Here is a 26,371-nt window from a genome sequence, read left to right as displayed (position 1 = left end):
TGAATTACAGTTCCCACATACATTCCTACCCACACCGCATGAAAAGAACCCCACGCACAAACTTCGTTGCTCCAGAGGAGCTGCTGCATACACCTGGAGGAAAATGAAAAAGCTGATTGAAAGTGAAGTTTAAATAAAGGTGGTGATGATCAGAATGTTCTGCAAAAACCCCTGTTCTGGCTAAATGCCATGCTGCGCTTCCTTCTCCTCAAAGGAGAGCTCTCCTGGGGATGTCTCTCCCTGTCAAAGGCATTTTGTTGATGCCTGCTTGTAGAGCAGTGGATCCCGTAGGCCAGATGCTGTTCCAAGCTGGAGATTAATAATAGGCTGTGGATGAACTACCACTCTGTCTTCCCCATTTTAGGTTTTTGATGAAAAAAACACAACCAAGTGGTTGCACTCGGCTATTTACATAAATAACGTCTTGCAGGCTCTCTAGCAAAAGTTCTGCACCACCTCCAAATACTGCTGATAAATGTGCAAAGCGTTCTGGCCGACGGAAAGGAGGCGGTACCGGTCATCTTGTGCCGGAGGGAAGAAAGGACTGGAGGAAGGTGGAATATAGAAGGTGGGATTGTTCAGCCTGGAGAAGAGAAGGCTCCAAAGAGACCTTATTGTGACCTTCCAGTACCTGAGGGGGCTACAAGAAAGCTGGGGGGGGACTGTTTGCAAAGGCTTGTGGTGATAGGACGAGGGGGAATGGATATAAGCTGGAGAGGGGCAGATTTAGACTTAATATAAGGAGCAATTTCTTCTCTATGAGAGTGGTGAGGCGCTGGAACAGGTTGCCCAGAGAAGTTGTGGCTGCCCCATCCCTGGAGGTGTTCAAGGCCAGGTTGGATGGGGCTTGGAGCCCCTGATCCAGTGGGAGGTGTCCCTGCCCATGAACGGGGGTTGGAACTGGATGGGCTTTAAGTTCCCTTCTGACCCAAACCATTCTCTGATTCTCTGATACTCTGAACTTTACATGCTATATTACAGGGTATTTAAAATATCTCAGATTAAAATTTTTATTTTTACTCCAAAAATGTTTTGTTAAAATGGTGAAATATTTAATAATTAGGGTTTTCAGAATTAGATAATACGTACTTTTTGTTTCGACCATGTGAAATATTCATGTTAATGCTAGAATATTTTCAGGGAAAAGAAATGTTGAAACTTTCAATGGCCATTAAACCTGTGGAGTGATTGCCGCTTATTGCAGCACTGTTCAGGCTTTTACTGTAAGGTTTTAAGTTTGGTTTTGATGAAGTGTTTCAGGGTTATGACTTTCTTGAGACAGAGGTAATATCATGTTCCTATTCTGAGGGTAAGTGTTGGACATGAGAACCTTTTGACCACTCCATTGTTCTGCCAATATCTGAGTCTTATTGATTTGGTGCTAAGTCCAGGGCTCTCACACTGTGCTCAGAAGTCAAACTAATGCTTTTAACAGATGATTCCTGTAAAAGAAGTTTAGTCCTGTTTCTTTTTCTCTGCAGAGAAAATGAGCTTTCATCACTCTTAATGATTTGCAGGGTTGTTAAGAGCACGTACGAGGTCATAACAAACCCACTAAGCTCACAGTAGTTTCCAGGAATCCAGATACACCACTAAGGAAGCAAGACTGTGCCTAGCATTGAGCCCAGCTTGGTTTTGTACTTTTCTATATATTTTAGCAAGCCTTGCTGTAGGGAACTGTAAATGTGCAGCACTATAGCTATGGCAGCCTCTGCGTTAGAGCTTCCTACCAGAAAGAAGACCGCATTCCTTTTCCAACAGGGAAAGCGTCAGCAGTGTGAAAAAAGGGTTATTTTATGTACTGGATCATTTCTCCCCCAGTGCTTATTGTGACCCGTAATTGGAAGGAAACTGGTCATGATTCAATAGATGATGTAGTGTATATGCACTGTACAGACCATATGTTCTCTTCAGAACAATTCTTCCCATCAGGCAGCTCCACAGGTAGGAGGCTTTGTGCCAGCGTGGCCACCGTCATCTCCTCATGGCTTAGCCCCGTTCAGAAGGAAATAAATGTTTACAGCTTAGCTGAATCCTTTCAGCTTTCCTCAGCGTTTCAGTTTAAGACATATGGATTTCTGGCAGTGATGGGGGACTAGACATTATGTTAAGCACTAGATTATGCTAATAAATTCATGTTTTATATCTGCAAAAGAACTGATATTGATAAGCATATGTTTATGAGTTTCACATTCAGCAAAACCTTACAGGCATATACCTACGTGCCAGTACATTGCAAAATCAGGGTTCTAGCAGTTGACACAAGCATTGTAGAAACTGTAAATAGACTTGATTTAATTTTTTTTAGGGAAAAAAAAGATAGTAGAGTGAGATATAAAAAGCGTTCCACTAAAGCCTTCTACAGCCCACAGTATTTAGCTGTGCTGTGTGTTCTTTAATCTGCATAACACACTTGAGGAAGAGTGGAGAGTGACTGAAGGGAGAGAAGAAAATCATAGAATTAGAGAATGCTCTGAGTTTGAAGGGATCTTAAAGCCCATCCAGTTCCAACCCCCATGCACCTCCTGGATCAGGTTGCTCAAAGCCCCATCCAACCTGGCCTTGAACCCCTCCAGGGATGGGGCAGCCACAGCTTCTCTGGACAACCTGGGCCAGGGTCTCAACACCCTCACAGGAAAACATTTCTTCTTAAGATCTCATCTAAATCTCTCCTCTTTCAGCCTAAAACTATTTCTCCTCATCATATCCATTGCACTCCCTGATCAAGAGCCCCTCCCCAGCTTTTCTGTAGCTCGTTTCAGCACTGGAAGATGCACAAAGGTCTCCCCAGAGCCTTTTGTCCTAGGCTGAACAACCCCAACTCTCTCAGGCTGTCATATGGGAGGTGCTCCAGTCCTCGAATGATCTTTGTGGCCTCCTCTAGACTTGCTCCAACAGGTCCATGTCTTTCCTGTGCTGAGGGCTCCAGAACTGAACACATTAGTCCAAGCTGAGGTCCAGAAGGGGAATAGGAAACATGTTTTGCTTTACTCTGAACCCGTACAGTGCTATAAGTTTAACATGATAGATCCTGCTATTTGGGACACTGGATGACCTTGCTTTCAGCTGAAATTAGCATGCATAATCAGTCAAACACTGATTCAAATGACAGATTAAGGAATTTCCCAGTCAGACCTGCCTAACAGAAATTATTTTTTCTGTTTCATTTACATTAAAAAATAAACTGCATCTCAGAATTAAGGGCTGCACACTGTCCTTTCAGCAGAGAGAGAGATGTGCATGTTCCCTGCTCAAAGAGAAGTGAAGTGTGACTCCTAGCAGGTTTTGCCTTTCTGCTTACTCAGCTTTCCTTTTTGGATCCTCAGAAATGTAGTCTTGGTGGTTAGCCAAGATTTCTTTGTCTTTGAGATCCCATATTAGCCTTTTTATTTTGTTTAAATTCACTTCTGCTTCATTTGGACTTGAGAGAAAACTATCAACTCCCATTGGAGGGTATCGCTGTCTGGAGCATGTTCATGTTTGTGTTAGAGGGCTCACAGTCTCACTGCTCAGGCTGGAGTTGTTTCATGCCGTAGATTAGCTCTGATGATACTTAGCAAGCAGCTCACATACAACAAACAAAGGCTGGTAGTGTGTAAGACAGGCTGCTTCTGGCAGCTTCATATTATGATAAACTATGAGCAGTTCCATTTTGCTGCTGTTGCTTTAGCGTCTGAAGTCCATCCTCCAAGAAACTATGCAGGAATACCCTTTCTCATCTTATGCACTTATCCACCCTCTCTCTCAATCTCATAGGAGGTGTTTTGAGGGCCTGATGCTAGTTAAGTCATACTTGACCCTCCAGTGACGGAAGAGAATTTATTTACTGGGTTCCTGTGCTCTGGCACAAAGCTGAGCGGAGTATAGCGTGACGTGACTTGGACTCCCTGTGTGTTACCGGTGTCACTGTGGCTGCCTTGCCGGTGGCAGGGTCAATGCCTGTGTGACCAGCAGACACTGCTGTGCACAGCACCTGAGGCCAAGGCGTGCTCAGCAAATCTGTGTTTCATATGATCGTGGAATCATTAAGGTTGGATCGAGTCCAACCGTCAGCCCAACACCACCTTGCCTACTAAACCGTGTCTCAATATGCGACATCTACACATTTTTTTGAACAGCTCCAGGTTGTAAAATACTGAAAAAAAAGTCAAATTGTTCTTTGCAGGGGTGTGATGCTTGCAAGGAGGCCAGTAGCTGACAAGTCCGACTCTCAGAGAGCCCCTGGGAAGGATTGCTGACATTGCTCATCAACCCTTCTGCACACATCATGTGAATATTTTCACTCACAACAAATGCTGCAGGCAACCTTGAGCATCCTTTGAAATTTGTCGATAGGTGTCTTATTTCTTCGTGCTTGCACAGAGCTGCTCTGCTCCCAGTTCTGCATTGTTGTCATAGTACTGGGATGAAGGCAGCAAACAGATTTCTTTTACAAGCGACATCAAGAATGCTGTCTGTGCAAGATCTGGCACAGAAACCCCCTCTGCTTATAGCACATATCTTTGTACTTTGCTTTTTTTCTTTTTTAGCCATGTACGTCTCCTGCACGTCAGCTGCTCAGGTGCTGTATCATCTGGCCAGCTCTGATGTAACAGAGAAGAATGAGAGGACACACAAAATCAAAGACTGACTGAGAATACTTGGCACTTTTTAGCTGTTTACTGCAGCTCAGGCTGACCATGATTACAGGAGAAAGAGTAGCTGCTAGGCTCATGAGTTTGGTACACAGCACAGATATCTCAAGAAAAAGAACACTTTGAGTGGAGAGGATTAGAGGAAGAAAGACTGAAAACATTTTCACCAAAACCCAGGTGACATGAACACGTGCAGAACTGGCATCACACCCACAGAATGTCATAAAAAAGCTAAATTCTGCCCCCTGATACTTTGCTGTTATTGTAAAATAACTCTTGGAGCAACTGAGACAAATTTCTTTTTTTCAAAGCTATCAGTAAAAATCCAATAAGTCGAAGAATTAAATACTTTTTTCCTACATCTTCCCTTACCTCTCAGCCTGCACAGTATCCTATGGGGTCCCAGCCTGGGTTTTCTGACAGCCACATTGCTTTTACGGTAACTAAGAAGGGTGTGCAGTTAGATCCATCTAAATGGTTCAGTATGGAAACATTCTAATAGTATATGGGCTTAGATGGTCTAATTGTTAAAAGAAACATATTTGGCCCTAGAGCTGATGACTGTGACAAGAGGGAATCAAACTGCTTTTCCTATTTAATTTGCAGTCCCCTGGTATGTGCATTATTCCCAGTACAGTAGAAATCAGTGCATCCAACTCAGTTATTTTTCTAATTGAAACATTATCTTCTTGGTAGTGGTAGAGAGATTTCCAAGGAAGTATCAACACATCCCTGCCCTCCTGTTCTCCTTTTCCCTATGTATCCATCACTGGCCACTGTCAAAGACAAGGCACTGGGCTGGATAACTCTAATCCGAACCGGGATTGCCACTCCTTTTATACACACAGGTGATACCTGAAGCATTTAGCAGGGTTCATGAGTGAACATGTGGGAACTTTGAAAGGCACAGAAGAAGGACACGTTAGAGGCTGGATCCCTAAACCTTCTCTGCAAAGTCAAGGGTATCAGAAAGGCTGGATGTCCCATGGAGGTTCCTGCTTGCAGGAATTCAGGGTGACCAGGTTCCTTCCTCTAACACTTCTATTACTGTTGCTGCTTAAAATTAGGTGAGGCAAAGCCCTCTTTAGCCCTTAATTGTCTTGTCTAAATTGCTGTAGGTCGTGCTGAGGACTAACCCTGGCTTCGGGAAGTAGGTTGAAAGGGTTGCGTAAAGTTACCTTTGGCCCTTCTTCCCATGCAGCACCAATTACAGCTGAGACAAAGTACAGAAACAGTCCCTGTTCACTGCTTCGCACAGCTGGACTGCTGGCATGCTGAAACGTTTTGCATACGCTGATTTAACTGTTGGAAAATTTATTCATACAAAAATCTTCTCATTCTTTTAGACAAAAGATTTTTTTCCCTGCATTTTGTTGTAAAAATCCTTTTGCAGCCTGTTGTTGTTGGGGCAAAACAAATTTCTAGCCAAGGCATTTCATTCATGGATAAAGCTTTCATTGGAACTTGTTTTAAGAAGACAAGGGTTGGGGGCAGATTTTACTCCCAGTGAAATCAGCAACAAAACTCCCTTTAATTTCCCTGTGAGCTGAATTGAGCTTCTCCTGACAATGAGGAGGATTTTAAAGGAGCTACGATGGCTGTAGACAAGGTCTTGTCGCCTTGCCCTCTCAAAAGAGAACTGTTTGTGGGAAGGAACAATCAGAATATTTGTCTCTTTAAATGAATGGTTCTTAGAGCCCGCACTGAGAGGCAGTCTCCCTCTCTGCGGCTGTTAGGCTACTCAGAGCCTCCAATAAATCAGCATGCAGGAACGGAGAGCGCTGTCCTTGAAGAGATGCACAGTGACCTTGCTTGTGCTTACTCTGGAGGAATAACCAGGGGAAATGCAGGAGCCCAAATAGTGAGTGGTGAATGACTAAAGGCACTGCATTCTGCATGCAAACGCTACGATACCGAAGGCATGCCTGCTACACAAAATGCAGTGCAGCTTTCCTGCTGGTCTGACCAGATTGCTGCTGTTGTTTTTTTTTCTTTTTTTTTACAGGGGACTGAATGAAATCCTCATGATCGTTACATGCTTGTTCACTAATAGCACACCCCAGTCACGTCTCCTTGCGAGCACAATTCGTTGGAATCACTGAGCAGAAGCAAAGAAGAGCTGACGATTATGTGCTTCCAACGCGGGTTGCCGGAGCCCTGTGTTTGCCATTGGCTGCAGTTTTCTGGTTTATTTGCAGCTTCCCCCATCTGGAATATGAAAATGGGATTGAAATAGATAATTACTAGCAGCGGGTTTTTGAGAGAGGTTTAGAGGGAACAGAATGCCTCTTGCACAGCACAGGGTGCCTGCACTGAAAGAGCTCTGAGAGATGATTTTAGATGTTACCCACGTCTGAATCTCCTGGAAACTTTACCATGGAAGCAAGCCACTGCGCACAATTCTGGAGCTAAAAGGGGCAAGGAAGGGGCAGCAGGGCCAAACAATGGGATACCTTGTCCTTGGATCGCTCCGAGAAAAAACAGTAAGCATTCTCCTCCTCTTCCCAGCAAAAAGGGCATGAAGGTGAAAATGAACTGAATTTTACCCAGTGGAGCTTCAGTGGCTTTAAAGAAGGATGGGGTACACTGACCCTTCGTCAAGCAGGGATTTGCTGGGAAACAGAACTTTGTTCTTCATATTCATCTGCGCCTTTGCCGTGGTCACCTTGCTGCAGCAGATCCTGTACGGGAGAAACTATCTCAAAAGGTAAGGGGGGATTTGAGGGAATAGGAAAAGTTTTCTGATCAGTCTGAATGGATTCAGAGATCCAGTTGTAGCATTGTAACAGTTCAAACCACTTCTCAGTGTTTTGCCGACAATATTAATACCTTCTCTGTCTGGGAAGGTGCCTCCACTATCTGTAATGTCTGTTAGATCATTAATAAAGGAGAATGTTAGGCAGAATGTAATTGGTATTTTTTTTTAGATTGTGTTTTAGTCCTCAGCTGTTGTAAAGATCGAGGTCTTCCTTAACTTAAGCGAGACTGACTTGTACCACCTGAGTATTTGCCCCTGATCAGACCCTGCTTTTCACCTTACATAAGTTCAAGCTGAAATGGCTTGCGAGGTTGAATTAAGGTAGCACGCTCATTGCCTAAACTTCAGTGTCTTTAGTAAAAAACATGCGGACACAATTCCTAAAATCACAGTGACAATATTGGTGTTCCAAATAACAGAGGGAGCACTTTCATTTTTTTTACTGCTGTGTTCTCATGAATAACTGCTGAGACTGCTTTGTTGTAAAGCAAATCAGTCTCTGATCTGAGAATGCTAGTGCTCTTTTTGCTGCCAACACCAGTGGTGAACTCCAAGTGTTTAACCTTGACCAGTGCAGACTTTATTTTACTTAATCTAGTTTGTGGTGCTACGATTGATATGGTTTTGTAGAGGGGAATGTTTCTTTTCCATAGTTTTGAGTTAAGTGGGTTTCAGTAGCATAGGCAGCTGCTGTGGATTTTTTTTACTGGAATTTAGCTACATTTTTTCTGGAAGAGATCAATGGTTTGCTTCTTGCCTGATTTGCAACTTTTGTGGTTGTTTGCCTTGTGCCAAGAGCAAGCAAAATGCTGACAAATCAGCCAGTGTTTCTCAATCGGGGGTAACAGCAAGCATGACATTAATATGTATAGACAAGAGTGTTGTAGTTTATCCACAGAGTGATTTGTGTGCCTTGCTTAGCAGTGGGGCTTTAGCTGGAGGACTCAGTCTGGTTTTGGGCACCTCACTTCCAGCAAGACATGACGCAGTTGGAAGGAGCCAAAGATAAACAGCCAGAATGAGCAGAGGTGTAGAAAAAATGTGCTTAGCTTGGAGAAAATTAAGGGGGCATATAACGGCCTTGAGAGAGCCAAGCTATTTCTGCCCAAATGAAGGTAACAGTCGTATCCCTGTGAAGTCTCATGAGATGATGAGAAGTTATGAGCTTAACTTGCAGCAGGAAAAAATTGGCTTTAACCACAAAGGGAAACTTTTAAAGAATAAGGCTGCCTGAGGATGAGAAACTCGAAATGAGCTGGCAACGTGCACTTGCAAGCCAGAAAGCCAACAGTATCCTGGGCTGCATCCAAAGCAGTGGGACCAGCAGGGACAGGGAGGGGATTCTGCCCCTCTGCTCAGCTCTTCTGAGACCCCACCTGGAGCCCTGCACTCACTTCTGGAGCCCTCAGCAGAGGAAGGACGTGGATCTGTTCGAGCAGGTCCAGAGAAGACCATGGAGATGATCTGAGGGCTGGAGGACAGGCTGAGAGGGTTGGGGTTGTTCAGCCTGGAGAATAGAAGTCTTGGAGGGATCTTAGAGCAGCTACAGGAAAACTGGGGAGGGGCTTTTGATCGAGGAGTGTAGGGGTAGGACAAGAGGGAACAGTTTTAAGCTGAAAGGGGAAGATTTAGATGAGATCTTAGGAAGAAATGTTTTCCTGTGACGATGGTGAGGCCCTGACCCAGGTTGCCCAGAGCAGTGGTGGCTGCCCCATCCCTGGAGGTGTTCAAGGCCAGGTTGGATGGGGCTTGGAGCCCTGATCCAGTGGGAGGTGACCCTGCCCATGGCAGGGGTTGGAACTGGATGGGCTTGGAGGTCTGTTTCATCCTAAATCATTCTGTAATTCTATGAGGAGGTATAAAATCTCCATCTTTGGCATCGGGAACTTGTTTAGTAGATAAAGGTGCTGCCAAGCTGCCTTGGTTTTGAGAGGATGACCTTCAGGTCTCATCTTGCGTTATTTTCTCATTTTTTTCCCATTTGTCCTAGAAGCCTTGAAGCCCTACCTATACTTGTTGTTTTTGGGTTTTTTTTCAAGTTGAAATGGCCGCAACAGGAATACAACAATGAAAAATAAATACAAAGTATAGACTGAAATGAAAAATAGCAAAATAAATATAAAATGGCGAGAAGATGCAACTAAAACTCTTCCACTGAGTGATCTCTGTGGCCAGCCTCTATCCTGCTTTGTGCCTGGGAGCCTCTCCTGTCATCAGTTGGCTGCAGGGAATGCAAAAAAAGGGTGATTTCTGATTCCCTGGCTTGCTAGGAGAAAATCTGTTTCTGAGCAGTCTGCCATCGAAGGGTTTTAAGCAGGGAGGTGCACATACATTTTATCTTGTAAAGATTTGTTTCTTTCCCTGGTTTTTAATAAAATGAGAGCCTCAGAAAGGGTTCCCCCTACCAGCGCAGGGAAAAAGCACTTCAGCTCGTTTCTGCTGGTAAGTGGTAGTTCCCATCTTTCATGGAAATAAAAGTGCAGGATGAGGCAGTCTCGGGCTGTCGGTTATTAATCATAGAAAGGTGATTTACAGAGCAGCCCACATCGTTAACATAATATTTTCATGAAAGAACTTCTTCACTTTTTCTTTCCCTCTCATTCTTGTGTCCTGTGTTACGGTGACTGTTCCTGGGTAATCTGATTGCTAGTCTACTCTGTGCAGGGGTAGCTGTAACCTTTCATTAGTCTTTTCTTTCACAAACCTCCTGTGTTAAGTCCCCTGTTAGAAGCTGATGCTGGCTGTGGGGCTGCTTGGACACGTTATAGCTTGCACGTGCAGGGACTATGGTGGAGCTGGTGGTTTTGGAGAGCATCCTTGCAGAGGGGAAGTGGGATATTTATAGCTGTGGTGATGCTTTCCAAGCTGGATGTTGCCTAAACCTAAAGCCATTTACTCGCTAAGATTCCTAAGATTCAACATGCTGCTTGTTTTGTGACAGCCTTTGCTTGCATCCCAACATCTACAGCAATAAGAGGCCTCTGGACCGCTTCCTAAGGCAGAGGGAAGAAATTCCTTAATGTGTTTATTGAAACCTGAATATTGCCCTGAAGTACTATTCCAGTAAATGTAAAATGCTTTTAAGCATAAATATAGCACAGGGTTAGCTTGTTTCTCACAAGAAGGTAGTGGAAATGGGTAAAAGCCAGTGAGGCAGGGGAAACTGGCCAAAAAAGAGCAGCTTGGGTGCGATGCAGAGGACAGCAGAGACTAGACACTGGTCCCAGTAAACTATGTGGACAAAGGCAGTGTTTTCTGGGAGAAAGATGGAAGTTAGCTGTATGGTTGTAAGCTGTGCCATGCCACTTGCCCTTAGAAGCATGGAATGGGCTGGTTTATTGCCATACAAACCCACCTGAAGCTCTCCATCATAGTCCTGCATTTGCCTGCGGCCACACTCACAAAGCCTGGCTGTGGGGATGGCTGAACTGAAGGCAGGAAAGGATTCTCCAGAAAAGAAACTCTGCTCAGTGAAACGTGATAAGGGTCTCAGCCTCTGGTCAAGCCTTTTCCCCTTTATGAGATAATAATGAGCTCCCAGCATTGCTGGAAGAAGGGGAGAATGTAGAGACTGAATTCCTAGTTATTCACACAGTTTTCACCCACCGTATAATGTTCTCTGCTACTTCCCCTCCTTTTTTTGTACCATGCCATTGGAAAGTAGAATTCTGCCCACCTTATTTTTCCTTTTTTTTTCAGCTTTCCTCCAAGTGGGATGGATGTGGGTGCTCTCAGCAAGGCCAATGTCTCATCCCCATAGTAGCAGCTAAAGTCCTAATGAGAGAGTTGAACTGCAAGCTGGAGGATGACATAGGGAAGCTCTGGTCTCTGTAGCTCCTGATCTTGAGTAAAAAGGATGATGAAATGAGATATAATTAAGGGACTTTAATACAGATCTCTGGGGTAATTATTTTTGTTTTAGGATTAATATGATGATTAAACATCCACTGCATTGATCTGCTAAAGTAGGTTAAATGCTGTGGATTTCTGCTTCAATCCAGATCTGCTGCTTGCTCTTGTATTGACTCATCTTTCCTATGATCGGCTTTCAGCTGAATTTTCTTTTGAATCAGATGCTGAGCTGAGGGCTGGCCTTTTTTTTGTGAGTTCTTATTTGGTCAGTGGGGAATAATCCTGGATTACATCAGGAAACTGCCACTACAACGATAAAATGTTGAAATAGGCACTGCCTTCATCTCCCAGCCTGTTGCATGGGAGAGATCAATAGGATGGTCCTTGGCTGCTTTGGCAATGGAAAAATATTGGAGAAACACTTGGGTGTATGTGTATATATATGTATATATTTATATACATGTACTTATAGAGTTATATACCTATATTCTATTGGCAGGAGATGCACTGTATGCTGTTTTTTTTAACAGCTTGACTTCGGCATAGGGTAGGAACTGAAAAAGGGGATCTTCCCTTTTAAAAATTCCCTTTTCAGTCAAGTGAGGAGAAATATATTTTCAAAGCTATTGAAGACTTTAAACAAAGATTACCCTGGCGTCTGTCAGAGGGGGCACATACAATGAATCAAAGAACCACTCAGCAAGAAGTAGCAAACCTTCCCGTGCAGGAAGCCTGCGTTATTTGAAAGCTTTATGTCTTTTAAGTGAGAATAAAACATCACTCTTAAGTGTCTGTACACTATAATTAGTATCAAACTCTCGTGACTTAAGGTTATACCACCATTTTGGTATTTCTGAAGCAGCTTATATTCCACAGTTGCAAATCAATCCCCAAACATCCTTAACTGCACAAGAAAGACAGGTTATGATCATTTTTTGCACAGTAGGGGCAATAATAACAATAATAACAGAAAATAAACATGGGTTACACGGTGAGGGATTATTCGGTCTGTACTGTGCTGTAAGACTAGATGAGATCTTACTTATAGCAGGGACAACAGTAATTGCAACACGGACACAGATCCTTCATGTGGCATGAGTTTTATTTTGTTCAATGCTGGTCTCTTGAGGAACTACAGCCAATTCACGGGAGTTAAGAGCTCCTGCCCCATACCTGGCATGTACTCCACTTCATAATGACCTGTGAAGGTGTTAACTGTAACTTAAGACAATCTATTCCAGTGTTAGAAGTCTCTTTCCATTTAAATGCTTTTTACTAGAGAGGAACAGAGATGAAGGTCACCTACTGAGTCATCTCTCCAACACATAGCCCTGTGCCCTGTCTGTTTCTAACCAGAGTGAAATATTATCCCAGTGAAATGACATGTGACCCATGAGTCACATCTGAAGGGATGGCAGAGAAGGACTTGGTTTTGGTTGATTTTCTTTAGAGGAGAAGAACACTGGAAACTTCAGGAGGCAGCAAATTCTTGAGGCTGTCTACACCAATACGTGTACATCTGAGGTGATTCTGCCCCTCTACTCCACTCTTATGAAACCCCAACTGGAGTATTGTGTCCAGTTTTGGAATCCCCAACATAAGAAGGATAAGGAATGGTTGCAACAGGTCTAGAGGAGGGCTACAAAGGTGATTCAAGAGCTGGATCACTTCCCATACGAGGACAGGCTGAGAGAGTTGGGGTTGTTCAGCCTGGAGAAGAGAAGGCTCTGAGGAGATCATAACGCGACCTTCCAGTACATGAAAGGGGCTACAAGAAAGCTGGGGAGGGACTTTTTACAAAGGCCTGCAGTGACAGGACAAGGGGAAATGGCTATAAACTGGAGAGAGAAAGATTTAGTCTAGATAAAAGGAGGATATTCTTCACAATAGGGATGGTGAGGAATTGGAACGTGTTGCCCAGGGAGGTCATGGCTCCCCCATCCCTGGAGGTGTTGAAGGCCAGATTGGATGGGGCTTTGAGCAATCTTCCCCAGGGGGAGGTGTCCCTGCCCATGGCAGGGGGTTGGAACTGGATGGGCTTTGAGTTCACTTCCAACTCAAACCATTCTGTGATTCTGTGATTCTACTATGGTCATCACCTTAAAGTGAATGGAACTATTCATTAGGAAAAAATTCTTCACAGAAAGGGTCATTGGGCACTGGAACAGGCTGCCCAGGGAGGCGGTTGAGTCACCTTCCCTGGAGGGGTTTAAGGCACGGGTGGACGAGGTGCTAAGGGACATGGTTTAGTGTTTGATAGGAATGGTTGGACTCGATGATCCGGTGGGTCTCTTCCAACCTGGTTATTCTATGATTCTATGATTCTATTCTAGTGTAACAGGAGAAGCTCAGGACCCAGTAATGCTGTTATTGCTACAGGGAATTCCCAAGAACATTTCAAAGGGATGGGGACCAGGGTGCTGGCATCCCCATCGTGCCTAACATTGTAAAGATGAGGAAATGAATCAGCTTTATGAGACATCAGAAGACCACTAGAGTCTGCTGAGGGAGAGCTCAAGGTAGAGATGGCAAAGGGATGGAGGGAGCAGAACAGAGAGCTGATAGATTAACACAGATGCCTATAAAGTCATTCATAGAATCATAGAATCATAGAATAAAAAGAGAGAGCTCACAAATACACGTCACGTGAAATAAAGCTCTGCCAAAACTTGCAAATAATCACCGCTCATATTTTTCGTTTGCTTTTAAAGAAAAGCATCAAGTGGCTGAAGTTTTAGGACAAGAGTGTGAGGATGTATCATTTCCTCTCTTGTGTTCCCTGGCAGTGCTGTCTATGGCTCTTGTGCAGAAAACAGGCAGGGTTTGAATTGCTGCTCCCTGTGGACTTGGTTTATTTCTAGCCTTGTTTTGTTGCCCCTCTGCTGTTAAGATGGTAAAACCACTTGCTGATCTAGTCTGTGAATTGCCAGCCCTTCTCCATTCCCTATACGGCAGTAAATTAATGTAAAGTAAGTCAGTTATTTCAATATTTTAGATGTGCAAATTGCATTATCCTGAGTGTGTTGTTCCCTGTTGTTTTACATTGTGGTCCTCCCTGAGCTCAAACTACAGGGGATGTGAGTCACTACAGAGTGACCTACAGATGCTTAGCACATTGGCTGTTCCTGTGACTACCTGGCAGTCCCTAATCCATTTTCCACCAGCCCATCCTGCACAGGAGTGGTTGGTTCACCTAGAGTTTGAACCATGTTGGGCTGTAGGAGCTCTTCAGAAGCTTCTTGCCCTGCAGTGGTGAATTATAGGTGCCCCATTTACCAGCCCAAAGGTGCCCATTATCCTCACTGATTAGTACAGCGACAATTAAGTCCTAATTGTAATTCATATAATACCCAGCAGCAGCTTGTTTTGGTCTCGAACTTTGTCGTGTGGGGATTTTGGCCTACTTTGGCCCATGCAAACAGATCTTTTTGAATATTTGGCTAAACATCTAGGCTAACTCCGCTTTCTGCACTTTAAACAGATCTGTTGCCTCTGTATGGCAAAGATAGGGTTGAGTTTTGCCGATGCCCAGCATTCAACCCCTGTGAATCAGAGCACCTTCTTCCAACGTGGTAAAACCCCACATTTTTTTATAAGAATCTCTATTATAACTTGCTACCAATGTGTTTTATGCAACTTAGAAAAAAATCAGCTGATTGCCCTTGATGTGTATGGGCAGGTACAAAGTTCAATTTTACCTGCTTTTCTAGAAAGCCAAATACAAGACCCACTCTTCTTGGTTTGAACTGTGCTGTACCTGTGTCCCCCTCAGCCTCAGCTGTGAGCGATTACATCCTTGACCACTGACCTCCATGGAAAGTTGCACACCTCCTAGTAATTCCATCTTTTATTTTTGACCTGACTGGAGTTCTCCGATTGTTCTTGCATTTGCTAAATTTGTTTCACGCATAATCTCTGTGCAAATCTTTGTATTTTCTTACTTTCGCTGTGGCTCATTCTTACCCTTGATTGCTTTTTCATTTCATTTCTCATTTTTTAATTCAAGTGTATTCATTGCTCAGCAGGCCATGCCTCCCTCAGGCAAACTGTGGACTTAACCGCTCATTTCTTTGAGGCGTCCTTGCCCTCTGTTGCTTGCATCCATTTTGCTTTTTCATCAGCCCCACAGATAGTCTCTGTCCTTCCACGTCCTCTTTATTTAGTTAGTTTTGTGCTTCAGTTCCCATGATGAAAACCTTAAAAACGATCTCTCTCACTGGCAATTTCCGTTAGAACAAACACAGCCAAAGCTAGGCTTTTCACAGTCCCATCTGGAAATTCTGGGAAGCCAACAGTTTGGAGGGCTTGCACAAATGATAGAAGACAATTGCGCCTTTCATTTCTGTGCATGGAGAGAGGGAATACTGCCTTCTCCTGTGGCTGATACTGGGTATGGACGCATTGACTCTAAATGGCATTTTTTTGGGTTCCTTCAGTACAAAACCTCAGTGCAACTGGGGCTTTGTGGGTGTGTGTACGATGAAGAATATAGTGCGGTGTAGGGACACTTGACCTGGTGCTAAATATATGAGCTTTGGAAACATGAGATGCAAAGCAATTAACTCAGTCAGATCTCTAATGCTATGGTGAGATTGCTCCTGGTAACCATGCTGCATCAGGTATCTTTGCACTGAGCTGCCATCTCAAATGTCAGAATTTCCTAGTATCTTAAAATATATTGGGATTTCCTGTGAGTGTGCTTGGGGCTTGATTGGCCTTTTTTCTCGAAAAGAAAAAAGCTTGCCTCACTGTAATAGAATCACAGAATCATAGAATAGTTTGCATCAGAAGGGGCCATAAAGATCACCCAGTTCCAACCCCTGTGCCACGGGCAGGGACACTTCCCACTGGATCAAGCTGCCCAAAGCCCCATCCAACCTGGCCTTGAACACCTCCAGGGATGGGGCAGCCACAGCTTCCCTGGGCAACCTGGGCCAGGGCCTCACCATCCTCATTGTGAAGAATTTCTTCCTAATGGCTGATCTAAATCTTCCCCCTTCCAATTTAAAGCTAGTCCTCCTCCTCCAGTCATTCCATGCTGTTGTAAAAAAGTCCCTCTCCAGCTTTCCTGGAGCCCCTTCAGGTACTGGAAGGTCACTATGAAGTCTCGCTGGAGCCTTCTCTTCTCCAGGCTGAACAACCCCAACACTCTCAGCCTGTCCTCATAGCAGAGGTTCTCTAGCCTCAGATCATCTGTAGCCTCCATCATCATTTGTAGCCTCCTCTGGACCTGTTCGAACACTTACGTATTCTTCTTAGGTTAGGGATTCCAAAACTGGACACAAGACTCCAGTATACTATTGTTGGCCTTGTGATTCTGCCAATTATTATTAAAATAATATTTAATTATTAATAATTATTAAAATATTAATTGATACTGATTATCTGTTACTCCTTAAATGTTATCCAGCCACAAACGAGAAAAGGGAAGACTACGTAGTTTTGAGAGGTATCTTTTGATGTCCTTGATGTCCTCATCAGCACTTCATCCTATTTAATTAGATTGGTTGAATGTTGGTGTTGGTTGTATTTTATCTTTCTTGGGAAGTGATTCTAGATCAATTTTTTTCAGACATTGCATGTGAATATCTGATGCAAGGCTTAACCCAAATGTGAAATGTGCTGTATGGAAGAAAATGGGTTTTTTTTCTATATAATAGTGGTTATAATCCAGAAGCTTCCCACCTGTGTTTCCAATTTTGCTCTTTGTGCTAGTCAAAATATACTCCTCCACGACTTTATTGCTACCATTTCCCTTTAACGCAGAGCCAAGCTCATCCCTGGTAAAATGCTGTATGTCCAAGTGTGCTGTATAACCAGACATGCCTGTTTTTCACATCTTCCACCCCTGTTTTGCTTTTCATGGCACCCATATGGTTTCATTCTTTTCCCTTTGTTGTTACTATGCCATCCCTATGCTCCCACATAGTTTCATATATTTTCAGAACCTTTTCTAAAGGTTTTCTCCCAGTAATATAGCGAACAATCAGTGCAGCAGTTACCCACTATTTGTCAACTTGCAAAGCAATAGGTCATTGGGAAAAAGATTGGTCCCTATTAATACAGCAAGCAGAATTGTGTATGTATCCAGGCTAAGACTTGCATTTTGCTAACTTTACTGGAAAAATAAGTATTTTTCAAAACTGGACTATGCAGATTCAAGTCTGCTTCCATTGAATGCAGATGTGAGTTTTCTGATGGACTCACGTTAGAAGGGAAACATCCTGCTGAAGTACGTGAGTTGGCCCCAGAAATGTTTTATTTCTTTGTGCTGTACCTGTTAGGGTTATGCCCATGGGTTCTCCACTGAAAGAGGCCAATGCAGGCATGGTAATTCCGTGTTGTTATAGCACAGGCAAACTGGATCAAGGCTGCTACAAGCAGTTTTACGTTTCTTTCCTTCATCTGTGCTGTCTCCTTCTAGATGGCTGCACCTTGAATATTTATTTCAAAATTAATTAGGGTCTTTGAAGTGATATTAAACTATTCAAGTCAGCATTTGCCTTTCTCCTGTCATCTAACTTCATTGTCTTCAGGGGCAGAGTCTGGCCCTTTTGTCAGGAAAGTGGAGGCTTTGGACACTTCTGGAGTGGAGTTTTTTTGACTTTGCTGGGCTGAATTTGATCACTGTTACCTATCGGATGCTTTTACTCCTTTCAAGCCCCTCTGATGTCTTTTCAAATGCAGTGTAAATAAAATTGCTGTACCTTACCTGCATGAAAGGAAAAGGATCCTTGTTTTTTTTTTTTCTCTGAGTCTTCTCTTATTGTTATCTCTGTTGGCTCCTAAGCTTGTCGTCTCTTGTGCAGCAGCCTGTCACATTGGACAGTCTCAATATTCCCCTTCCTTACCCAAGCTCCGCTTACTCTCTGATCCATTTTAGTGAGTGTTTTCAGTCACTCTTATCTGCAGGTCATTCATGCATACCACTGTTTTCCTTTTATTTTCCATTCACCCTGTGGACACTGTGAGTCATATTCGCCTTATTTTGCAGAGAGAAGGAACTGGATCTCTAGCGAGATTAACCATCTGACTTTCCTGTACCTGCGTGACATCCCTGTTAGTAGGCTGAGGGAATCAGTTTTCATTTTCAAAGAAAGCAGCGTGAAGTTTAGCACTAGAGTCTTCAGTTCCTACCCTCAAGGGCACAAGAATTACGAAACGGGGAAACTGAGGTACAGTGGAAGTCATTTTCCACTGACCTCAGGAAACCTATACATAGCCTGGACTGTCTGTTTCTCAGGGCAGGGACTGTATGTGGCTTTGTGCTTGGGTACTGTAATACAGCCCTATGACCACACTTGTAGAAATATGAATATAAAATTATTAATGAAGTATATGTTATTAATTTGTATACTATTAGCTTATAGCCTTAACAGGAGCCAGAATCCCAAAAGTTGGGCTTGCTGTCACCTCCTAATGGCCTCTTCACTAGCGAGAACGCGTATAGAGAAGGAATATGAGAACTGATAGGAAGAAAGAGCAGGACAAGTGAAGACAGATAAGAGAGGGAGCTCAGAAAGAAAATAAGGGAATTTGATTTGTTCTTGGGAACATTTCTGTTTTCCTTTCAAACCTTTGGAGAAGAAGTTCATGGACTTCTCTGCTTCCCCTTGCTTGACCATCTGTGGTAGGCCAGCAAACTAAGTCAGATTTTGGCTTAGTTTACAGATATGAAATGACATTGGTTTCTCCCCGATTTTATTTGCTTTCGGGTTTTGCCTCCCTCTGGTACATGCAAGATGGGGACAGTGGCAGCTGTCACCTTGGAAGATGATTGGAAATAGCCTGCTGGCAGGGATTAAATGAGATGATCTGGTGGGTTTTGGGGAATGAGCTGGCACTGGAGTGGCAGGTGCTCTTCCACACCCTCTCTTTGCACCAACCGTGTGATGCTCCTGTTGCCACTCCGTCCTTGTTACCCAAAGGTGTCAATCATCTGCTTGAGGGCTGGAAAGATCTGCAGAGGGATCTGGACAGGCTGGATTGATGGGCTGAGGAGAAGGATATGAGGTTCAACATGGTCAAGTGCCGGGTTGTGCATTTGGAACACGACAACCCCGCACAGCTCCAGGCTTGGGGAAGAGCGGCTGGAAAGCTGCCTGGAGGAGAAGGACCTGGGGGTGTTGGTTGACAGCAAATGACCATGAGCCAGCAGTGGCCAAGAAGGCCAACATCCTGGCCATGGTGGGGCCAGCGAGACCAGGGGAAGCATCATGCCCCTGTACTGGGTGCTGGTGAGGCCACACCTTGAATCCCATGCTCAGCTTTGGGCCCCTCACTACAAGAAAAACATTGAGCTGCTGAAGAGTGTCCAGAGAAGGGGAACAGAGCTGGTGAAGGGCCTGGAGCACAGGATTTATGGGGAGGTATTAAAAAACCTTGTAGAACTGGCACTTTGGAGCATGACTTAGTAGGCACAGTTCTGTTGGTCTGACGGTTGGACTGGATGATCTTAGAGGTCTTAACCAACCTTAATAATTCAACAGTCACTGTGTTACTCAGCCACTTGCACCAGACTGCCTTGAAAGTGTGTGGGTCTCTCCTTAACAGGTTCTGCCAAAGACAGAGTCATGGTCTACTCTCTGGTTAGAGCCCAGACAGGACCACCAACTGTGCTTGAAGTCTTTCGGGTCTTCTCTGTTTATTAGTTCTAGAATAGCTCCCTTTTAAAAGCCTTGCCTTTTGCCTAAGCTGAATTTTCACCTTGCCTTCATGCTTCAGAAAGGCAATGAGACACCCCTGAAGTGGAAACTCAGTGTGACAGCAGAATAGATAGGAAGATTCTTGCTGCAGTCTATCCACTTGTTCATTCCCACCTTTCAGGTCAGAAGCCTCATATTTTTTTTGACATCCTCTGCTGTTAAAACTCCCACTTGCGCAGGACTTGTTTCTTGCCTGCGTTGCAGCAACAGGCTTTTTGCTTAGCTTCCTGCTGTTTCTTGACAGCTGGTCTTGACAAGCCCTTCGGAAGTACTGCTGCTTTATTAATTTCCTGGGTTTTTTTCACCCCCTCATGCTATTCCTACATTACACCAGTGTTTATTTGACTACATACTGATTCAACATTTACAGTTGCCAATTAGGATCGAAATATTGCTTTGACATTTACCTGAAACTCAAAGTCTTTATTGCCAAGACATCCAACTTAATGTAGTTTCTCTGATACAAGAAAAAACATTGCGCATGCTCTTATTTGTTAGGGATAAATCCTGTGATTAATGTTCCATAAACTTTGATGTGAAATTTGCGTATAGTGAATAGGCAAAACATAGCATCACTGCACTTTATAAAGTCTTCCCTTGTCATCATCAGCATCACGCGTTGGGGAAACGTACTAATTTTAGAAGGAAATAACAGTAAGGCAAATTGAGCAAATGGCAAAGTTCCACTGTTGATGATCATTGGTAACAATCCCAGGCTTAAAATTAGCTTTATTTTTTAAAAAAACTCTTTGACATAAACTGTTTCAATTACAGAGGAGACCTCTGTGTTTAAGTAATTCCCTCTGCTTTCCTTCCCTTCTTTTAATCTTTCCTTACCTTATTTTTTTTGTTCTGATTCTTTTTCTCTTTCTTTTCAGTGTTTCCATGTGCTTTTCTATTGTAATTCTGATCTGCAGAATTTAATTTACCTTTTCTTTGTTTACCAGTTAAAGTGTAGTTAGCGCTGAGAGGGTATGTGTTAGGATTTAACTACCGTAACACACCGAAGAAATATACTGAGGGAGCAGTTCATGTGTCTGCTCTGTTTCCTCAGGCTGCTTGCGAATTTGGCCAGGCAGCTTACAACTCACAACTGAGAAGATTAGAAAATTTTGTATTTTTAAAATTGCAATCTCCTAACTCAAGGCTGATTGAAATCAATGGTAAAATAAGTAATCTTGTTAGGAACAGAATTAATTCAGGTCAGCGTTTTTAAATGTCTCATCCTAGATTACTGCTCTGTCCTAATACTACAAACCATTAATCAGGTGAGTTGTTCATGCTAGGGGGAAGATATTTATTGTACCATCATCCCAGAAAGTGCGGTGCAGCAGCTTGGTTTCAGTCTTGCAGATTCACAGTGAGATACAGAGTCTTGTGTAATGTTTCTTCAGAGGTGTGTTTTGTGTTTGTGTGAGTCTATGTGGTGTTAACCTCCTGAGTGCCTGTCTGTTGGAAGAGGAGTACCGTGTGGTCCCCTTTTCCAATCTAGTTCGGGGCCAGACACTTAGCTTGCTCGTAACCCTAAGCTCAGCTCAAAATGTATTTAGTCCTTACCATGTAGAAGTGTCACACTCAGGCCCTTGCTTGCCCTTATTAGATATTTTTGTACCTCAATTAGATCCCCCATTCTGCCATTTCAAAGCTAGGTATTTTAAGCTGTTCATCATAAGACATACCTACCATTCCTTAATGTTAGTCCTCCCAATCTCCTCTTGGATCTTACCCAAACTGTGCATGTCCTCTTTTAAACTTGGTGCCTCAGCTGCAGTACACACTGTTCTCAACAAAGGCTTGAGAGGAGGGCAATAAAGGGTCGTTGTATCACTTCTTTTGCTTTATGGACAGATTAACCCCCTTCATCTTTGAACATTTATTTAGCTTTCCTTCTGACTGTTACATGTGGAGGGTAGACAAACAAAGGCAAAAATGATGTTTTTAATTCTTCATTTCACCTGAATGAATATTGGCTGTGCTTTAGGTGAGTTCACCTCTGAAGGACACACTTATACCAGGTATTTATTTACATTAATGCTCTCAGTTTCAGCCTGCAAGTAAATATCTAAGCCCAAAACATCTAATTTAAATTAAATTAGAAAGTATGATTCCAACTTGGTTTTCCCACACTTCCAGTCTCTCTCCATGTATCATTCAGTGCTGCCCTTAGCAATTAAAACATATTTTTTAAGGTCATATATTTAGATACCTTTTACAAAGACACATTCAAAAGAATTGTGTTTCCATACCAATTACATCATGGCAAAAAAATGTGTTAGACTGTGGTACAAGGGAGAGAATCACAAGTGTTTGTTTCAACAAGCCTAGAGATGAAAGTGTCTTAGCAAAAGTGACAATTTTCTCATATTTTTTTCACACTGATGTTCTACTCAGAAGTCATACCTTGGGCATCCTCAGCTGATTAAAAACTGTCAGAAAATGTAGAAGCTATAGAGTTCCCTGATAAGACGTAATGTTACTCTATTGCCTTTGTAGCACAACCTATTCACCCTTTGATGTGATTCTACTAACTGATCACTGAAGTAGCACTCTCCAAGCTGAGTACAAGATGTGAATGTGCGATACTGCCTCATTTTACTTATGGCAATCAGAATAATCTTTTCCATTTGTTCCACTCCTATAGGAAAGCTGCGGAGAAGCTCTTCATCAGCGAATGCAGGGATAGGATGAGGGGAACAGTTTTAAGCTGAAAGAGGGGAGATTGAGATGAGATCTTAGGCAGAAATGTTTTCCTGTGAGAACAATGAGACCCTGGCCCAGGTTGCCCAGAGCAGTGGTGGCTGCCCCATCCCTGGAGGGGTTCAAGGCCAGGTTGGATGGGGCTTGGAGCCCCTGATCCAGTGGGACGTGTCCCTGCCCATGGCAGGGGGGGTGGAACTGGATGGATTTTAAGGTCCTTCCAACCCAAACCTATCTATGATTCTATGATTCTGCTATTTTGGTAAACAGGAGAATTGCACTGATGTATTGAACTAAGAAGTATTCAGTATGTGTCTCCTAAGAGCAAAAATTTGACTTCAACATTTGAAATGCTCTTTTTTTGAATCTTAAAAATTTTTTGTTTGCAGAAGCAAAAGCTGACCACGGGAGAACATGCGGGAAAAGAAAATGTGTTTTGAAGATTCAGAGGAAGATTTTCCATTATTTCCATAGTGCTTTATCTCACCTTTTGTGATGGGAGGTAGCTTGGGAGGAAAGGGGGCAGTTTAGGAGGGTAGCTCTTTCCTGAGTTTGAAGTGTTGAAATGGCTTCTTCCTTTGTTCAGAATTACTTCTCCCTCAAAATGGTTTTACAAAAGATCAATTAGAAGGAAAAAAAAGGCAAAACCCACACAAGAATAAACTTAAATTCTTTCAAAATATCTTGGGTTTAGATCAGAAAAATTGTTTGTAGTGGTGACATACAGAGCACAACATACTACAAGCAGCCCCAGGCTGTACTGCTGATGGAGAAAGAGTTTTGGGGATGACTCAGTTCACTCCAGGGTGAAGGCCAGCCTTTGATCACCTGAATTTTTCCCTAAATATCTATATGGAGCCATTCTCTGCTGATTTTTAAGAATGAAGAGAAGTTGCTCATGTGGAAATGGCTGCACTGCAGATACTTGAGTGAGACAGGGTAGTCTTAGAACAGCTATGACAACAAAAAGTTGTGTGCACATATTTCCACAATAGCAAACAAGTAAACTCCTACTCTATGTTTTTGGAGCTGCTTAGAGCTACTCCCCTTTTCTGCTGCAGGAAACAAAGAGGCCTTATTTTAATGCCTTTCCTTCTTAATTTCCTATGCTTATAGCCGCTGCCAATTAGAGTAGAGGATGAATGTGGTCTGGAAGATTCTCCAGTCTTTGTAATACGCCTGTTTACCATGAAAACTAGCAAGGTCCTGGATGCCCTTTTTTTGGGCAAAGTGGGCTGGCACGTTGCTTCCTGGCTGTCCCCATACAGCCTAGTCGGGAAGTTAACTTTCACCGTTGGCAGCACCAAATGTTCACAACTCAGCTGCCAGGCCTCTGAGATCATGAAATTGGGTTAAAATGGAAGAGATTAAAAATAACAACCTGTGAGATTCCTTTTTGTTGACTTCTGAGGTAGAGGAGGGATTTGACTTTTGTTGTCAAATGTTGCTTCAGACCCAGCTTTTTAAAATGTGTGAGGTTGCTACCCAATTATAAATGGTTGCAGAAGACTGCAGGCATCATGGGTCTTGGAATGGTTTTGTGAAAGTTTGGAAAACAGGGAGTTATGATGACTGTGATATGCATTGGCTTAAAGAATATCATATTCCCAAATGGGGAAAAGAAGAAATGTAGTGTGACCACCTGAAAGGAGGTTGTAGAGAGGAGGGAGCTGAGCTCTTCTCCCAAGTGACAGGGGACAGGACAAGAGGGAACGGCCTCAAGCTCCGCCAGGGGAGGTTCAGGCTGGACATTAGGAAAAAATTTTTCATGGAAAGGGTCATTGGGCACTGGAACAGGCTGCCCAGGGAGGGGGTTGAGTCACCTTCCCTGGAGGTGTTTAAGGGACAGGTGGATGAGGTGCTGAGGGACGTGGTTTAGTGTTTGATAGGAATGGTTGGACTCAATGATCCGGTGGGTCTCTTCCGACCTGGTTATTCTATGATTCTGTGATTCTATGACTTAGGTAAGTTATCAAATGGCTTGGACAACAAATCAGAGGAAGGCTCACCATATTTAACAGCTGATGTAGATGTAAAATTAAGTTTAGAAAGTTTATGTCTTTGGCCCTGCAGTTTTCTGTGTCTCCAGCTTTTTACACTTGCATATCTGGGAGTGAAATTTCTGCCTTACTCCACACCTACGTATGTTGTTTGTGAGCACAGATGATTACTAGTCTTGAAATTTGTTTGGAGGGTCTGATGGCTTCCCAGCCAAGGACTGCTGAGTCTGTGGGAACTGAAAATGAATTGCTTCCACTAGTAACATGATATCTTGTGGCTCTTGGTGTCTTTTTATTGTTTTTGATGAATGTGTCATAGTCACAATTCTGTGTTAAGAAAAAGGACATGCGAACTCATGCTGATAGTCATAACTTAATGAATAATATAAAATATCAACTGCCTGATTTTCTTGCTAGAGGGCTGCAGTTTAGCTGGCAGAATGGAGAGGAATTGGCAAATTGGACCGGCACCTTTAATTTCACGGATGACGGAGCAGTGAAGAGTGGCAGTGACACAGGCACCAGGTACCAACACTTGAGGGGATGACTACAGATATCTCTCTCTCTTTGTATAAACCACAAATGTGAGCACAGACTGTATGAAAAATGAGATTTGTGGTGTGCTTTGACTGCTCGGTACTGCTCCCCATAGCACAAAACTGCTGTGCTGTTTTCCCCCTTCAAAGCCTTGGGATCATTTTGGAATGTGCCACAATTCATGGATTACAAAGAAGGGTGACTTATGTGTAGTGGCCTGTCCTATTTCCATTCCCCCATCAATGCTAAGTGTCAATATGGGGTAGTGTGGGAGCGTGGGACTTGAGTGGGCAATGTCCCCACATGGCAGTATTGATGCATGCAGAGCACACTGGAGAAGCCCAAGGCTTTCTTTATCATACTATATGTATTCTACGAAAACATAATTTTACTTGGAATTCTTCCAGGGCATAGCAAGGGGAAAGTGTTCTATAAGGATAAGAATAGAACATTTCTTTATTTATTATTAGTTATTGATATTCAAGGCCAGGTCAGATGAGGCTTTCAGCAGCCTGATCAAGTGGGAGGTGTCCCTGTCCGTGGCCAAGGGGTTGGGACTGGATGGGCTCTAAGGTCCTTTCCAATCTAAACTATTCTATGATTCTATAATTTACACTGTTCTGAAAATATAGAAGCACTTGATGTAGCATTGCACTCCTTGTACTTACTACTTTGTAGTAGGATGCTTTTACCTGACATGTATCTGAAATATCATGAAGAGCCATGTGCACAGTCAGTAAACTGGCTGCCGTTGTGCCTAGATTGCTCCATAGCTATTTCAGGCCATCTGCATAAATCCTGGGTACAGGCACAGGGCGAATATTTGGAGTATCTTCCTGAAACCTCAGCTGTAGAGGTTAAAAGTCTTGAGTCATGTCTACTGTTCAGTTGTATAAGTAGCAGTGTAATCTCAGAAAGTCTGAAGTTAAATTAAAAATAAAATAATTAAAAGAAGCTTACATTTAATATTTGTGTATAAATAAAACTGTGTTTGGATAAATTACGTGTTTTGTTTAAAATATCATTGCAGTATATTTTGGTAAGCATAAACCACTACCGCTTTGGACCTGACAGCATTTCAAAGGCAAGCGGAAGTACCGAGTCTGACCTGCCAAAAAGCATCCAGTCAAGTCAACCGCAGCAATGCTGCAATTCCTGTAATGACTCCTTGCTGTAACGTGATCCTGT

The 26,371-nt window shown here is 43.2% G+C and overlaps 1 protein-coding gene across 4 annotated transcripts in view; it reads left to right on the top strand.

The window, feature by feature from the left end:
- ST8SIA5 (ST8 alpha-N-acetyl-neuraminide alpha-2,8-sialyltransferase 5) overlaps positions 1 to 26,371 on the top strand; it is a 71,482-nt gene that overhangs the window by 19,176 nt on the left and 25,935 nt on the right. Inside the window, exons 2-3 of one of the 4 annotated variants that reach the window (XM_069881012.1) lie at positions 6,640 to 7,341; positions 25,064 to 25,171. In XM_069881012.1, the coding sequence (XP_069737113.1) occupies positions 7,211 to 7,341; positions 25,064 to 25,171 (239 nt within the window). In that variant the 5' untranslated portion in view covers positions 6,640 to 7,210. Of the gene's footprint in view, positions 1 to 6,380; positions 7,342 to 21,833; positions 21,965 to 25,063; positions 25,172 to 26,371 lie in introns of those variants that run through there. The other 3 variants (XM_069881011.1, XM_069881014.1, XM_069881015.1) reach the window with 3 other exon arrangements.

The sequence above is a fragment of the Phaenicophaeus curvirostris genome, chromosome Z (assembly GCF_032191515.1).
Source record: "Phaenicophaeus curvirostris isolate KB17595 chromosome Z, BPBGC_Pcur_1.0, whole genome shotgun sequence".
NCBI classification, from domain to species: Eukaryota; Metazoa; Chordata; class Aves; order Cuculiformes; family Cuculidae; genus Phaenicophaeus; species Phaenicophaeus curvirostris.
Note: the sequence above shows the minus strand (reverse complement) of the source record. Positions and strands in the feature narration are given on the sequence as shown.